Source organism: Eleutherodactylus coqui, chromosome 6, assembly GCF_035609145.1.
Source record: "Eleutherodactylus coqui strain aEleCoq1 chromosome 6, aEleCoq1.hap1, whole genome shotgun sequence".
NCBI lineage: Eukaryota > Metazoa > Chordata > Amphibia > Anura > Eleutherodactylidae > Eleutherodactylus > Eleutherodactylus coqui.
The window spans coordinates 114352489-114368985 of NC_089842.1; the positions used below are offsets into that span (position 1 = coordinate 114352489).

Genomic DNA, 16497 nt, shown 5'->3' on the forward strand with positions numbered 1-16497 from the left:
CATTACTATGTACACTGTACAAAAAACTGATTTTAAATTGACAAAATTGCCAAAAAATTGAAAATCGTAAATTTTTCCTTCTGCTTTGCTTAGATTCATTCAAATACTGTGGGGTCAAAATGTGCAGTACACCCCTAGATAAATTTGTTAATGGGTCTAGTTTTCAAAATGGGGTCATTTGAGGGGTTCCTTAACGTTTTGGCCGCTCAATGGCTCTATAAGTAGGCAATAGGGCCTAGAATTTATTCAGTTGTACCCTGAAATCCAACGGGTGCTCCTTCCATTACACAGGTCAACAAAAAAAACTTTTTGGAAGCATCAGGCTTAAAATCACGATTTTCTTAATCAATTTTTTTGCGCTGATTTCAAATCTGTTCTTAGTTTTTTTCCAGCACGTCTAGTTATTGAGATATTCTAAATTCCGTTTTTGGCATACTGTATATCGTTAAGCATATAAATATAATTCATTATCTAATATTTATTTAGAACTGAATAGTTAATTAAAACATTTTTCATCCATTCAAACTTTATTAACAAATATAAATTTAAAAGCAACATTCTCATCACACCTATCTATCAAAATCTCTGTGAATATGACTTTCTTTTGTAGACTTTTTCTGGTTCATCACGATAAAGCATCCAACAGTAGTCAGCCATCATGCTTTCATTCCAAAACCCTTGATAACATGTTTCCATCACCTGTATATCTTGGTGGAATCGTTCACCTTGTTCATCGCTCACAGCGCCCAAGTTTTCCGGAAAAAATGTCAGATGCGAATGTAAAAAATGCATTTTTAGTGACATGCGACAGCCCATCTTTTGAAATGATTCCAGAAGCCGCTGAACTCCAGTTTCGTAGTCAGGCGATTTATGATTTCCGAGAAAGTTCTCACACACCCACACGAACGCTTTCCATGCGTCTTTTTCGTCTGGGTTTAGTGACTGTTCAAATCGATCGTCTTTCATAACCTCTCGAATCTGAGGACCGACGAAGATGCCTTCTTTTAATTTAGCCGCACTAATCTTGGGAAATTTTTCAACCAAAAATTGAAAACCCGCCGATTCAGGTTTACCCATCGCTTTCACAAAATTTTTCATCAAACCAAGCTTGATGTGCAGTGGCGGCAAAAAAATTTTACGTGGATCAACCAACGGAGTATGATGGACGCTGCTGACACCGGGCTCGTATTCAGTTCTCAAATGCCAATCGCGTTTTTTATAGTGGTCGTTTACAGCACGGCTATCCCACAAACAAAGAAAACAGCAAAACTTGGTGAATCCTGTTTGCATACCCATCAACATACCAATTACTTTTAAATCGCCGCAAATGTTCCATTGATGAGTTTTGTAATCATTAGCTTCAAGTAGTATTTTCATATTTTCGTGAGTTTCATTCAAGTGTACCGAATGAGCAATTGGAATGCAAGGCTTCTCATTGCCATTGTGCAGCAATACGGCTTTCAAACTTGTCTTCGACGAATCAATAAAAAGACGCCAATCACCAGGGAAATGTACCTGGGATAAATTTTCAAAAAGGCTATTAATATCATTGCAGTAACACAATGGTCCATCAACGGTGAAAAATCTAGATAAATCACTGTTGCGCTTTCGATAGTGGCAGATTTTAGCACCAGCTGCAAGCAAATGTTTTTCTTTCAGTCTTGACGCCAAAAGTTCAGCTTTTTCTTTAGAGAGAGACAAATCTCTAATCAAATCATTCAGTTCACCTTGCGTAAAAACCTTCGGCTTTCCATCGTCGTCAGGTGTAAATTCGACATCAGTCGCGTCTCTAGACGCATCATCAATCACCAATTCGTCTTCGACAGAGTCCAAACCATCGATCGGTGTTACTGGAACAGGCAGGGAGCTGTCGTGAGGAACCGGTCTAATGGCTGAATCCAAATTCGGGTACACAATTAGGTGCTTATTTTTCGACGAAAATCCGGTGGTATTAACAGCACAAAAGTAACAGTCAGTAAGATGGTCTTTCGGTTCTCTCCAAATCATAGGTACAGCAAATCGAAAAGAAGGCTTCTGTTTGTTTAACCAATCTCGTAATAGGCTGGAACAACCGGTACAAACCACATGTGGCGCCCACTTTTTGTCCTGATCTCCCAATGGACAACCAAAATACAATTTATAAATTTTCGAAATTTCGGGTGTAATTTTTCTTCGCTGTGACAATAGCGTAAATTGCCCACAAATGTAACAAAAGGCGTCTGGTGAATTTTTGCAATTTCTAGCCATTATAAGGCAATTTGAGTAAATTCAATGAGTCTGAAAAAGAGAAAACTGGATTAATTTTTGCGTTAAAACCATATCTTAGCACAAAAACGACATATGTGTATCTCAAGATTCAGACGTGCGGGGAAAAATCTGAAGACAGATTTGGAATCAGCGAGAAAAACTACATCTAGTACACCTAAAATTAAAGCTGATGCAAAATCAATGTTGGCCGGTGTTATAGGCCTATAACAGCCCATAACAGGGCTATCCATTTTGGGGTGGAAGTCTTCATTTATATGTGTGTTGTACAAAAAAAAACTGTTTTTAACAAAAAATGAAAATCGTAATTTTTTTCCTGCTGCTTAGCTTACATCTATTCAAAAATTATAGGGTTAAAATACACAGTACACCCCTAGATGAACGCGTTAAGGGGTCTAGTTTTCAAAATGAGGTCATTTGTGGGGGTTCTCCATAGTTTTGGTCGCTCAAGAGCTCTACAAGTGTGGTATGGGGCATAAAAGGCCTTCAAGCTAAATTTATGTTCTAAAAGCCACCGACCAGTCTTTTCATTTTGGGCCCTGTTGTGCATCCAGACATTAGATTAGGGCCACAATGGGTATGTCTCTGAAAATGGGAGAAACATGGGTATTTGTGGGGGTTTTCTGTGGTTTTGGGTGCTCAAGAACTCTACATTTGTGCTATGGGGCCTAAAAGGACTTCAAGCTAAATTTCTGTTCTGAAAGATACTGACTACTCCTTTCATTTTGAGCCCCATTGTGCACTCAGATATAAGATTAGGGCCACAATGGGTATATTTCTGAACACAGGACAAACAGGGGGATCCATTTTGGGGTGTAAATACTCATTTTCATGTAAACCATAGAAAAAAAATGTCTTTAAAATGACATATTTGCAAAAATATGAAATTTTACTTTTTCTCCTCTAAATTGAATTAATTCCTGAAAAAAAAACCTGTGGGGTCAAAATACTCATGACACCCCTCAGTGAATACATTAAGGGGTGTAGTTTTTAAAATAGGGTCATTTGTGGAGGTATCTATCATTCTGACACCTATGAGCCTTTGCAATCTTGGCTTGGTGCAGGAAAATAAAGTGTTCCTCAAAATGCTGAAAAGTAATGTTAAATTTGTATGTCTCCTAAATGGTTAAAAAAAACATAAAAATTTCTCAAACGTGCATTCAGAATAAAGTAAATAGATGGGAATATATATCTTAGCAAAAGTTTGTACAGTATGTTTGCACATGTTTGATATATTACAATTGAAAATGTGAAGAAATGATATTTTTTTCAAAATTTTCCCAATATTGGCACTTTTAACCCCTTCATGACATGGCCTATTTTGGGCTTAAGGACGCAACAATTTTTGGCGGATTTTCTTCTCCGTTTATCAAAAGCCATAACTTTTTTATTTTTCCGTCGACGCGGCCGTATGAGGGCTTGTTTTTTTGCGTGGCGAACTGTAGTTTTTATCGATGCCAATTTTGGGTACATAGACTACATTGTAAAATTTTTTTTTTTTTTTTAATGATAGCAGAGAGAGAAAACGCATCAATTCTGCCATAGATTTTTTAAATTTTTTTTTACACCGTTAATCATGCAGCATAAATGAGACTTTCCATTTTTTCTGCAGACCGGTACGGTTACAACGATACCAAAATTCTAACATTTTTTTTAGGTTTTCCCACTTTTCTGCAATTAAAAACCCTTTTTTTTGGAAATCTTTTTTCTATTCTAAATTGCTGCATTCAAAGTCACGTAACTTTTTTATTTTTTGATGTACAGAGCTCTATGAGGGCTTATTTTTTGCGAGACGAGCTGTAGATTTTAATGGTACCATTTTGGCGTACATACGGCTTTTTTGATCACTTTTATAGCGTTTTTGCCTGTTTTTTAGCTTTTTTTTTTAGCGTTTTTTTCCGTGCACAGTCAAAAGCATGTGCAACTTATTGTACGCATCGTTACGGACGTGACAATACCAAATATGTGGGGTTTTATTTTTTTTTTACCTTTTTTTATGCTAATCTGAGAAAAAGCATAAAAAATGGTTTTTTTACTCTTTTTTTTTACATTTTTTTAATTCATTTTTTAAATCTTTCTTTTTTTTACACTGTTTGTGTCCCTCTGAGGGACTTTAACCACTGCCCTGATGATCGCTGTCATAAGGCATGGCAGAGCTACTGCTCTCCCATGCCTTATCGCTCATACAGCGATCTCAGGCATAGGCAATACAGGACGCCAGTGTCTGGCGTCCTGTTGCCATGGTGACAGGCCGGGCTCTCGCGATGACATTGCGAGTTCCGGCCGGAGACACAGAGGGAGCCGCGCTCCCGCTGTGAACTCTTTCCCTGCCGCGATCTACTTAGATCGCGGCAGGGAAGGGGTTAACAGTGGCGGGCGCATCTCTGATGCCCCCCGCTGTTGAAGCGAGACGCCGGCTGTGACTGACAGCCGGCTCCCGCTGCGGGATAGCGCTGGATCATATGTGATCCCGCGCTATCTCCAGGACGTAAGTTTACGCCCTGTTGCGGGAAGTACCCGGCTCCCAGGACGTAAACTTACGCCCTGCAGCGGGAATGGGTTAATATATATACACAAATTATATCGGACTATTTTCACCACCTATATGAAGTACAACATGTGGTAAAAAAACAATGTCAGAATCACTTGCAAAACCTTTATGGAGCTATTCTATGTTAAAGTGACACATGTCAGATTTCCAAAATTTGGTCTGGTCATTAAGGAGCAAACAGGCTTGGCCACTGAGGGGTTAATGTAACTTTCTGGTATTGTACAAGCGTGAAATTTGACACAACAATCTAACTGATCTCTGTGTTTATATACTGAGGTGAATCTACCTCACCTCTAAGTGTATTTACTGAGAACAATCTAACTGACCTCTATGTCTACTGAAAGGCTGTAAAGTACATTAGGAAGCAGCCATGGACTGCAGGGATGGAGCATTCCCTTAAGGCTAAGAAAGGGCTGTGGCCTATAGTATGGGGTTAAATTTGAATAAAAGGAGTCTTACCTTTAAGGGTAATTGCTATAGAGGAACTTGAAGGCACTGGGGGCACTATTACTATTAAGAGGGTACTTTGAGACACTACTACTATTAAGATGGCAGTTTGGGAAACTATTACTACTAAAAGGGCAATTGGGGGAACTATTAATACTAAGGGAGCACCTAGGGGCATTAATACTACTAAGGGAAGACTTGTGGACACTTGCAATTTGGAGGACACTATTACTATTAACAGATTACTTGAGGGCAGTATAACTTTTCAAGGGTCACAATGGTGGGCACTGCAATGGGCGTAAAAGGGGTGTTATTACCGTTTGAGAGCAACTGGAGGAAATATTACTGTGTGGGCACTAAGAGAAGTTCTATTACTGTAACCCAGTAATCAGCCCTGTCTATTTGGTACTATTTTTTTAGGTGCGCTACTAACTGGCACTTTTGTTTTTCTGAGGCGCTGTCTGTGTGACATTATAGTTTGGGATAGGAAATTATAGTTATGACCAAGTAGAGTTATTTCTTAGGCACAGAATTTGCAGGCACCATTCCACACTGCAAATACAGTGACAGAATCAGACAGGTCTGCAAAAGCCACATAATTAGGGGAGCAGCATAGTTTGGTTTCCAAACATTGTCTATATGAAAGCTTATTCCACTCTAGCCAGGATAGGTCCCCTACATGTTAATCTTTGGTGGGACTCTTGGACCCATTAATTCCCATGATGTGACCTTCTCCAATGACTTCAGGGACTTCTCAGATGTAAAGCTGGATTTTGACAGGACCTTAGCCGACCGTAGGGCACAGAAAACAACATACCGTGCCATGAACCTACAGCAGGGTTTCAGTAAAAAAGCTATGCGCTCGTGAAGATAGCAAACAAGTCAAGCGGAGTGTATACAATCTCCGTCCTGTAAGGGACGGAAAAAGAAAATAAAATAGAATAGAAAGGCACTTACTCAAAAGGAGGGGGGTGTATGAAACAAGAAGCCCCCTCCTCTAAGTGCTGACTCCTCTAGGTCCTCTTAGTCGCCGATGGAATTAGCAGGAAGCAAGTTGATTTCTTCGGTTTTATTTGTCTAAAAACAAATTTACAAGAAGGCAACGCGTTTCGGTGCAGCATGCACCTTTCTCAAGCCTATGCATAGGCTTGAGAAAGGTGCATGCTGCACCGAAACGCGTTGCCTTCTTGTAAATTTGTTTGTCCGCCAGGGTCCTGTGGTATAGCATCACTCTCGAACCCCTTTCCTCTTCGGGTATGAGAGTGGAAAGGTTCTCCTTATACCGTGGGTCGAACAGTGTGTACACCCAGTAATCCGTAGTGGCCAGAATGCGTGTAACGCGGGGGTCTCGAGAAAGGCATCCTAACATGAAGTCAGCCATGTGTGTCAGGGTACCTGTACGCAACACATGGCTGTCCTCACTAGGAAGATCACTTTCAGGAACCTCCTGCTCCTCCTCCTCCTCCTCCTCAGGCCATACACGCTGAAAGGATGACAGGCAAGCAGCATGGGTACCCTCAGCAGTGGGCCAAGCTGTCTCTTCACCCTCCTCCTCATGCTCCTACCCCTGCTCCTCAACGCGCTGAGATATAGACATGAGGGTGCTCTGACTATCCAGCGACATACTGTCTTCCCCCGCCTTCGTTTCCGAGCGCAAAGCGTCTGCCTTTATGCTTTGCAGGGAACTTCTCAAGAGGCATAGCAGAGGAATGGTGACGCTAATGATTGCAGCATCCCCGCTCACCATCTGGGTAGACTCCGCAAAGTTTCCAAGGACCTGGCAGATGGCTGCCAGCCAGGCCCACTCTTCTGTAAAGAATTGAGGAGGCTGACTCCCACTACGCCGCCCATGTTGGAGTTGGTATTCCACTATAGCTCTACGCTGCTCATAGAGTCTGGCCAACATGTGGAGCGTAGAGTTCCACCGTGTGGGCACGTCGCACAGCAGTCGGTGCACTGGCAGATTAAACCGATGTTGCAGGGTCCGCAGGGTGGCAGCGTCCATCTTGGACTTGCGGAAATGTGCGCTGAGCCGGCGCACCTTTCCGAGCAGGTATGACAAGTGTGGGTAGCTTTTCAGAAAGCGCTGAACCACGAAATTAAAGACATGGGCCAGGCATGGCACGTGCGTGAGGCTGCCGAGCTGCAGAGCCGCCACCAGGTTATGGCCGTTATCACACACGACCATGCCCGGTTGGAGGCTCAGCGGCGAAAGCCAGCGGTCGGTCTGCTCTGTCAGACCCTGCAGCAGTTTGTGGGCCATGTGGCTCTTCTCTCCTAAGCTGAGTAGTTTCAGCACGGCCTGCTGACGCTTGCCCACCGCTGTGCTGCCACGCCGCGCGACTACTGGCAACGTGCTGCTGCTGCTGACACATCTTGATTGCGAGACAGAGGTTGCGTTGGAGGAAGAGGAGGAGGAGGAGGAGGAGGGTGGTTTTGTGGAGGAAGCATACACCGCCGCAGATACCAGCACCGAGCTGGGGCCCGCAATTCTGGGGGTGGGTAGGACGTGAGCTTTCCCAGGCTCTGACTCAGTCCCAGCCTCCACTAAATTCACCCAATGTGCCGTCAGGGAGATATAGTGGCCCTGCCCGCCTGTGCTTGTCCACGTGTCCATTGTTAAGTGGACCTTGGCAGTAACCGCGTTGGTGAGGGCGCGTACAATGTTGCGGGAGACGTGGTTGTGCAGGGCTGGGACGGCACATCGGGAAAAGTAGTGGCGACTGGGAACCGAGTAGCGCGGGGCCGCCGCCGCCATCATGCTTTTGAGAGCCTCCGTTTCCACAAGCCTATACGGCAGCATCTCCAGGCTGATCAATTTGGCTATGTGCACGTTTAACGCTTGAGCGTGCGGGTGTGTGGCGGCGTACTTGCGCTTGCGCTCAAACAGTTGCGCTAGCGACGCCTGGACGCTGCGCTGAGAGACATTGCTAGATGGGGCCGAGGACAGCTGAGGTGAGGGTGTGGGTGCAGGCCAGGAGACGGTAGTGCCTGTGTCCTCAGAGGGGGGTTGGATCTCAGTGGCAAGTTGGGGCACAGGGGGAGAGGCAGTGGTGCAAACCGGAGGCGGTGAACGGCCTTCGTCCCACCTTGTGGGGTGCTTGGCCATCATATGCCTGCGCATGCTGGTGGTGGTGGCTCCCCAGCTGATCTTGGCGCGACAAAGGTTGCACACCACTGTTCGTCAGTCGTCAGGCGTCTCTGTGAAAAACTGCTGCACCTTAGAGCATCTTGGCCTCTGCAGGGTGGCATGGCGCGAGGGGGCGCTTTGGGAAACAGTTGGTGGATTATTCGGTCTGGCCCTGCCTCTACCCCTGGCCCCCGCACTGGCTCGGCCTGTGCCCACACCCTGACTTGGGCCTCCGCGTCCTCGACCGCATCCACGTCCTCTAGGCCTACCCCTACCCATCAGCATGCTGTATTACCAGTAGTGCAGAAACAGAACGCTGTAATTAAATGTGCCGCTTATTGGCCTGTGGTTGGAGGCACAGCAGAGCCAGGAAAGAATTTTGCGCAAGCCCGCTGTAACACTTAGCTGGCTGCGTATGAATTAGGACAACTACCCCCAGCAGAGACGCAGTACACTGAGGACGGTCACAGGCAGCCGAAATTGATTTTTTTTCCCAAATGTTTTTGGAAAAGCCCACTGCCTATATAGACTCTATATGTCTTCTGTCCCTGCCTCACCACTACTACTGTTTCACTGTGGACAGGAATACAGCGGTGATGTAACAGGCAACACAGAGCCAGGAAAGAATTTTGCGCAAGCCTGCTGTAACACTTAGCTGGCTGCGTATGAATTAGGGCAACTACCCCCAGCAGAGATGCAGTACACTGAGGACGGTCACAGGCAGCCCAAATAGATTTTTTTTCCCAAATGTTTTTGGAAAAGCCCACTGCCTATATAGACTGTATATGTCTTCTGTCCCTGCCTCACCACTACTGGCCCTGGACAATGTAAAATTACTGCAGACTGTTTCACTGTGGACAGGAATACAGCGGTGATGTAACAGGCAACACAGAGCCAGGAAAGAATTTTGCGCAAGCCTGCTGTAACACTTAGCTGGCTGCGTATGAATTAGGACAACTTCCCCCAGCAGAGACGCAGTACACTGAGGACGGTCACAGGCAGCCGAAATTGATTTTTTTCCCCAAATGTTTTTGGAAAAGCCCACTGCCTATATAGACTGTATATGTCTTCTGTCCCTGCCTCACCACTACTGGCCCTGGACAATGTAAAATTACTGCAGACTGTTTCACTGTGGACAGGAATACAGCGGTGATGTAACAGGCAACACAGAGCCAGGAAAGAATTTTGCGCAAGCCTGCTGTAACACTTAGCTGGCTGCGTATGAATTAGGACAACTTCCCCCAGCAGAGACGCAGTACACTGAGGACGGTCACAGGCAGCCCAAATAGACTTTTTTTCCCAAATGTTTTTGGAAAAGCCCACTGCCTATATAGACTGTATATGTCTTCTGTCCCTGCCTCACCACTACTGGCCCTGGACTATGTAAAATTATTGCAGGACGCAATGCTCTGGACGCAATGCTCTGCACGGCCGATATACAAAAAAAAAAAAAAAGTGCAACACTGCAAAAAGCAGCCTCAGCAGTACTGCACACAGTCAGATGTGGCCCTGAGAAGGGCCGTTGGGGTTCTTGAAGCCTACAATAACTCCTAACACTCTCCCTATTGCAGCTCCAGCATCAGCAGCACTTTCCCTGAGCTATGTCTGAATGCATTTGTGGCGAGCCGCGGGAGGGGCCGATTTATATACTCGGGTGACACCTGATCTCGCCAGCCACTCACTGCAGGGGGGTGGTATAGGGCTTGAACGTCGCAGGGGGAAGTTGTAATGCCTTCCCTGTCTTTCTATTGGCCAGAAAAGCGCGCTAACGTCTCAGAGATGAAAGTGAAAGTAACTCGAACATCGCGTGGTGCTCGTTTCGAATAACGAGCATCTCGAACACGCTAATACTTGAACGAGCATCAAGCTCGGACGAGTACGTTCGCTCATCTCTAATGGCGATGACAATGCCACATCATACCACCCAAAATACAGGATTACAACCAGAGTTTGACTCCTCTATTGATATCATAGAAGAAAACCATATACCTACCATCAGACACACAAAGGAGAAATTTTGGACAACCACCTGTCCAATATAGAGACTAATTCAATTTTGTTTATAGTTATATCCATCATCATGGATGAAGTTGAGTTTTAAGAAACAAAGAATTGTGCCCTGAGAGACTACTCAGTGACTAATTTAAATGTGCATTACAAGGTTTGTACCCTGAGAGACTACTCAGAGCTTCAGTTCCTGTTGAATTCCAGTTTATTATAATTCCTGCCACTATTTCAGGCAACATCTAAAACAGCCAGTGCAGAAATTAATTTGTGGCCTGTATGCACCACACTGCACCTGGGGACAAGATTGAATACAGGACATTCAAAACGGTCTACCTGGGTCTAAGGCATTATGTCTTAGCTTTATGCTAAAGGCCTTGTGTGGCACAGAGTGTTAGGCCTCCTTCACACGGGCGACACCGCATCGCTGTGAGAAAATCGCAGCGATATCGCATCGCTGCACTGTACGATATCGCTGCGATTTTCTCGCAGAAATACCTTGATTTTGTAGCGCTACAAAGTCGCATGTGACACTACAAAATCACGCAACTTTGTAGCATCCGCTACTGTCAAAGTTGCATGCATCGCACGAAAACCGCGTTTTCGTGCGATGCAATGCAACAGAGAGGAAGGCTCCATAGAGAAACATGGGCTACAAAACCTTGCGTGTCGCGGGCATATCGCCGGACCTGCGAGGTTTGTGTGTCATTTTGTAGCATGCTACAAAACATCTCATGTGTGAAGGAACCCATAGGAAACCCATGGGCTTCTCATACATGCGATTTGTAGCATCATAGCAATGCTACAAAATCGCGCGACTTTGTCGCCCGTGTGAAGGAGGCCTTAAAGGCAGCAGAATGCAGTCCTAAGGTCTCGCTGACGACCTGAAGGTTGTGGGTGCAATTCTTGCATGGTTCAGGTAGCCAACTCAAGGTCAACTCAGCCTTCCATCCTTCTTCTTGCTAGATAAACAAATTTCTTAAAAACGCTGCAGAATTAGTTGGCACTATGCAAATAATAAGTCACCCCCTTTGACCTCCACCAAATGAAGGATTCACAATGTCTTTATTGCCTTGTGAGACCTGCATACCCCATTGTCATGTTACTGTCTATAGAAAAGTTTTATAAAGTAACCCTTGCAATTTGTAAAATGTTGTTATAATGCACAAGTAAATAATTTGTGTGGTCTAGTCTGTGAGAAGAGGATTATGTAGGGGCTTCATAGCCAGCTGAGGTCTGAAGTTCAGCCTGAATGTAAGAAATGGTTGCAGCACACCACAATAAACCACCTAGTGGGGGAATACTCAAACACAGATGGGTGCACAGACTTCTTATAATTTGGGTCTGGACTCAATGACCCATCCACAGCAGAATCTCCAGATCATTAAGCAACAAAGTCAGCACTCCTGGACTCCAACATAAACGTACAAAATTCTCTTTAATCCTCCATGAAAACCGCTGCTACAGTTCGACCTGTGTTAGGTCTTTGTCAAGCATGCAGCATAATGATACAACACATATCTATGTACCAGCCCACCACAAATCGGATGCCAAAAACAATTATATACAAATAACATGCATGTGTGTATATGAAGATGGAAGGTGAAGGCTCTCCGCTGCACAGCTGCCATCCAGTGATGAACTCCTTTAGACGCTGGCATCTCCTCCAAACTTGGAAGCTGCCCTGTATCGCACATGACCGGCCGTGTCAGAGTCCATACAACCAATCAGCTCCATGCCCATACCCCTACTATACAGCCAGATCGCACTGCGCATGTCCAGAAACTAGATTACTATCTGTCCATGACCATAGATATCCCATATTTGTTAATGCGCAAGCGTAAGATGCACTACCGGAAGATAGATTACCTAATGCCCATGACCATAAGTATCCTATTTTTGCTAGTGTGCAAGCGCGAACTTCGCTACGTACATCGCACGATCAGCCTAAATCACTACCCAATGTTTTAACACTACATTTAGTACTCAGTTCCAGCGCATGCAAATAAATCAAGCGCCGCCTGGCACGGGTGACCAATTTCCACACCTGATTGGTTTTCGGTTAATCTTGACTGTAAATGTTTCTTCAGACAATTGAGACTGAAAAAGTTTTTTCATGGTAGACCATCTACACGTAGTGGAAACATTGGCCCAGGATTTCGTTCTGAGGAACTGGGCCTACGGAATAAGAGTACATTTATTCCCCCTTCAGTTGATCCAGTGATTGATACCTATGCTCAATTGGTTCTTAAGGATATTGAATATCTGAAGAAGGAACATTGCAAGAGGAAAGTGTGTGGTAATTTGACTAGGGCTGAATATAATTCTTTGGTCACTTTGAGTAATGATCGTAACATCACTGTTAGACCTGCTGATAAAGGGGGTGGGGTTGTGGTTATGGACACTACTCAGTACCATCAGGAGATATTATCTCAACTGTCTGATGCTGATGTGTACGAGGTCTTTGACACCAACCCCACCCAACAATATCTGTCGCAATTGATTCAGGATGTTGGTGAGGCCTTTGAATGTAACATCATTGATACAAAATTAGCCAAGTTTCTGTGCCCCAAACATCCGGTCCTTCCAGTGTTGTATACTCTACCTAAGGTCCATAAAAACTTGCAAAATCCCCCTGGTCGTCCCATAATATCGGGTCGTGGCTCTTTATTTAATAATGCGTAGAAATTTTTAGATCGTGTTCTCAAGCTATTTGTATCCACTAGTATACACGGCCGGTCACGTGCGATACAGGGCAGTTTTCCGGTTTGGAGGAGATGTCGGCGTCTAAAGGAGTTCATCACTGGATGGGAGCTGTGCAGCGGAGAGCCTTCCCCTTCCATCTTCATATACACACATGTATGTTATTTGTATATAATTGTTTTTGGCATCTGATTGGTGGTGGGCTGGTATATAGATATGTGCTGTATCATTATACTGCATGCTTGACAAAGACCTAACACAGGTCGAAACGTAGCAGCGGTTTTCATGGAGGATTAAAGAGAATTTTGTACGTTTATGTTGGAGTCCAGGAGTGCTGACTTCGTCGCTTAATGATCTGGAGATTCTGAAGTTCAGCCTGAAGCACTAGTGATAGCAGCTGTGACACCAGTTTAGCTAACTCCCATTTTCACCATTTATGTCTCATCTGGTACAGTGCATATACTTGGTCATTACTATAATTTCTTATCCAAAATTATGGTGCCAAACAGTCATTGCCTCAGAAAAACAACAGTGGCAGTTAGTAGCTCCCCAGTTAGTAATAAAAATAGTGCCTAAAAGATAAGGCTGATTACTGCTCCAATGGTAATATAGCTTCTTTTAGTGACCCCCGTCACTAAAACAGACCACAGGCCATAGTAATATTTCCCTCTGTTGCTCTCACACAGTAATAGCACCCCATTTAGTACCCACCATTGTGACCCTTACAAAGTTATAGAGACCCCTTAATAGTAATGGCGTCCTCCAAATTACAAGAGTTCACATGTCTTCCTTTAGTAGCAATAGTGTCCCTAGGTGTTGCCTTAGTTGTAATAGTGCCCCTAGGAACCCTCTTAATAGTAACAGTTCCCTCAGGTGCACCCTTAATAGTAAGAGTGTACCCAGTGATATCAAGTTACTCTATACCAATTATGCTGCTTTAATACTAATAGTGCTCCTAAATAACAAAAAAAATTGTTAAAGCTTGACAAGTGAAGGTCCTTCTATGGGCCAGTGCAGACGACATGATAGAATGACGTCATTGCACAGCCTACATTTGAATGCTAAAAGTCCTGACCTCGGCAGTCTCTGCGGTCCTGTAGAATGCAGGGCTGCCTAAGGTCCTCACTTCTGTTGCTGCCACTTTTACCTGAGCACATTGCAAGTCATTAAAGCAGTAAGAATAGCGTCTGAAATTAGATGCTGGCGCAGAAAATCTGGGCGGAACCAAACATCTGTCAATGGACCAGCCCAGGGGGCTTATGCCTTCCTGCATCCTGGCCCAGACTACCCCTGGTAGAGTTGGAATTGATTAGTGATTGAATAGGACAGTGTTGGGTATTAGAATTAGAAGAGCAAACAATAGCTTTTTTCAGAAAATTGTAGGTTCTACATCTGAAAACACCAAACTTATTGGACCCATTGAGACATTTAGATATTTACATTAGTGTGTGATGATGACTGTAAACTTGGAGAAATAATATTCCCTATTCTGGCTTTTTTAGGTATAAAACCACAGCCTAAATCCATTACATGTGACAGTGCTTTATATTTTTATAGTTTAGGTGGAGATTATCTTTGTATTGTATAGATAGATATTTTCTAATATTAAAGGGAGTTCAGAGTCATTACTTTTTTATAGTTTGCGGCTCCCTGTGTTCCAAGCTATATAAAAAAGTAATATACTCACTGTGGTGTTGGATCACCATTTGAGTGCTCTGCCAGCATAGCATCTGACAGCGGATATCACCTGGCCAGAAGGTCTGGTGTTATCTCCTAATCCTGTTTTATGGGCTTATAATGTAGAAGGCTTGAAGCAGGTTTACAGGACGCCACTGATGATGTCCCTTCCGGACTCCCATTGGCTGCAGATTTCACATGGGTAAACCACCCACATCACCACTGCAGCCAATGTTAACAGAAGACCAGAGCAGCGATGGATGGACGTAGCGTACAGCAGGAGGTGAGCATGTACGTTTTTTATTTTATAACATACTCTTATATGTTGTATATAAGAAAAGTGGCAGCACATCAGAGTTTTCATAAAAACACCATAATCTTTATTTCTCCAAGGTAATTTTCTTTTTAAAAGGCAAGCTACGTTTTGGCCCCAAGAGAGCCTTTTTCAAGCTTTTTATACTCTAATAAAATTGACTTACATTATATATCTTTATACGTAATATACGCCCTTGACTTTGTGAGCTATATTACTTTCCTGCTAATTTTTGTTTGTGACTCTACCTATTCTCCTTTCCCCTAATTCTGGCCCTTATCCGGTGTATATAGACTCAGTTTCTGGTGCTACAGCAGAAATATAGCATGACTGTATGCTAACAGTCACCTGCAGCCCTTTAGCAATAAGTTGCTCATATCATAATTTCTTCTTTGCTTTTCTTTATATATGTTAATTAGAATCATCAGTTAAATTTACATTTCTCTTAGTGGTTAGTGTTTTTCTTTGTGCCTTTAACCCTTTAATGACGGCCCATACATTTGACGGTAGCCATCTAGAGGCTTAATTTTGATGCACTGTCTTTTGACAGAGGCTGCATCAAAAGCATGCCATGGGTCTCCTGTGCTAAGGAGAGCGGGCGCTCGGCTGTCAGATGACAGCCTGGAACCTGCTTTATCAGCAAGGACTCAAAAGAAACCATGGATCCCCACTGTTTAATCCTTAACATGTCGCAGTCAGTGCGACCGTGGCATGTAAAACGCTGACAGAGGGAATTGGCTCCATTTCTCACCCATTAGACCCTGTAATGTGATTGCAGGGTCCCGATAGGTTGTTATATAGCTTGAATATGACCTCTGGATCAGCCAGCCTCTGGCTGAGCTTAATAGGCTATCTAATACACTGCTTTACTTCAGTATTGTATTATGTTTAATACATAATACAGTAATGTATTCAGTAATGTATTATAAGAATGATAAAATAGGGTGATATTTAAGTCACTTAGTGGGACAAAAATAAAGAGTTAAAAATGTATAAAAAAATAATAAAGCAAAATAAAAAAGCAATCAAAATGACACATGTTCCAAAAAATTGATTACACGAAGACAAGAGTTCATCCTGCAAAAAATAAGCCCTTATAGGGCTCCATCAATAAGAAATTGAAAATGCTATAACTCTTGGAAGGTGGCAACATAAAATCTTTTTTAAAAATTATTGTTGTGTATGAAAATTGCAAAACATAAAAAAACTATATAAACTTGGTATCAACTGAATCCTCCTGACCTAGAAAATAATATAATCACATTATTTAGTTTGCACACTGAACACCATTAAAGTGAAATAAAAAAAAAAATAAGTATCAGAGTTTCTTTTTATTTCCCAATTTCTCTAAAATAAAAATAATAAAATTTATACATTAGCTGTACCGAAAAAAGATGCCATTAAAAA

At 43.3% G+C, this 16497-nt stretch overlaps 1 protein-coding gene across 1 annotated transcript in view; it reads right to left on the minus strand.

Annotated features, from left to right (window-relative positions):
- Window positions 1-519: 519 nt before the first annotated feature.
- LOC136632484 (uncharacterized) overlaps window positions 520-16497 on the minus strand; it is an 83398-nt gene continuing 67420 nt past the window's right edge. The window contains exon 2 of the mRNA XM_066607412.1: window positions 520-2277. Within this exon, the coding sequence (XP_066463509.1) occupies window positions 577-2247 (1671 nt within the window). The 5' untranslated portion in view covers window positions 2248-2277 and the 3' untranslated portion in view covers window positions 520-576. The remainder of the gene's footprint in view (window positions 2278-16497) is intronic.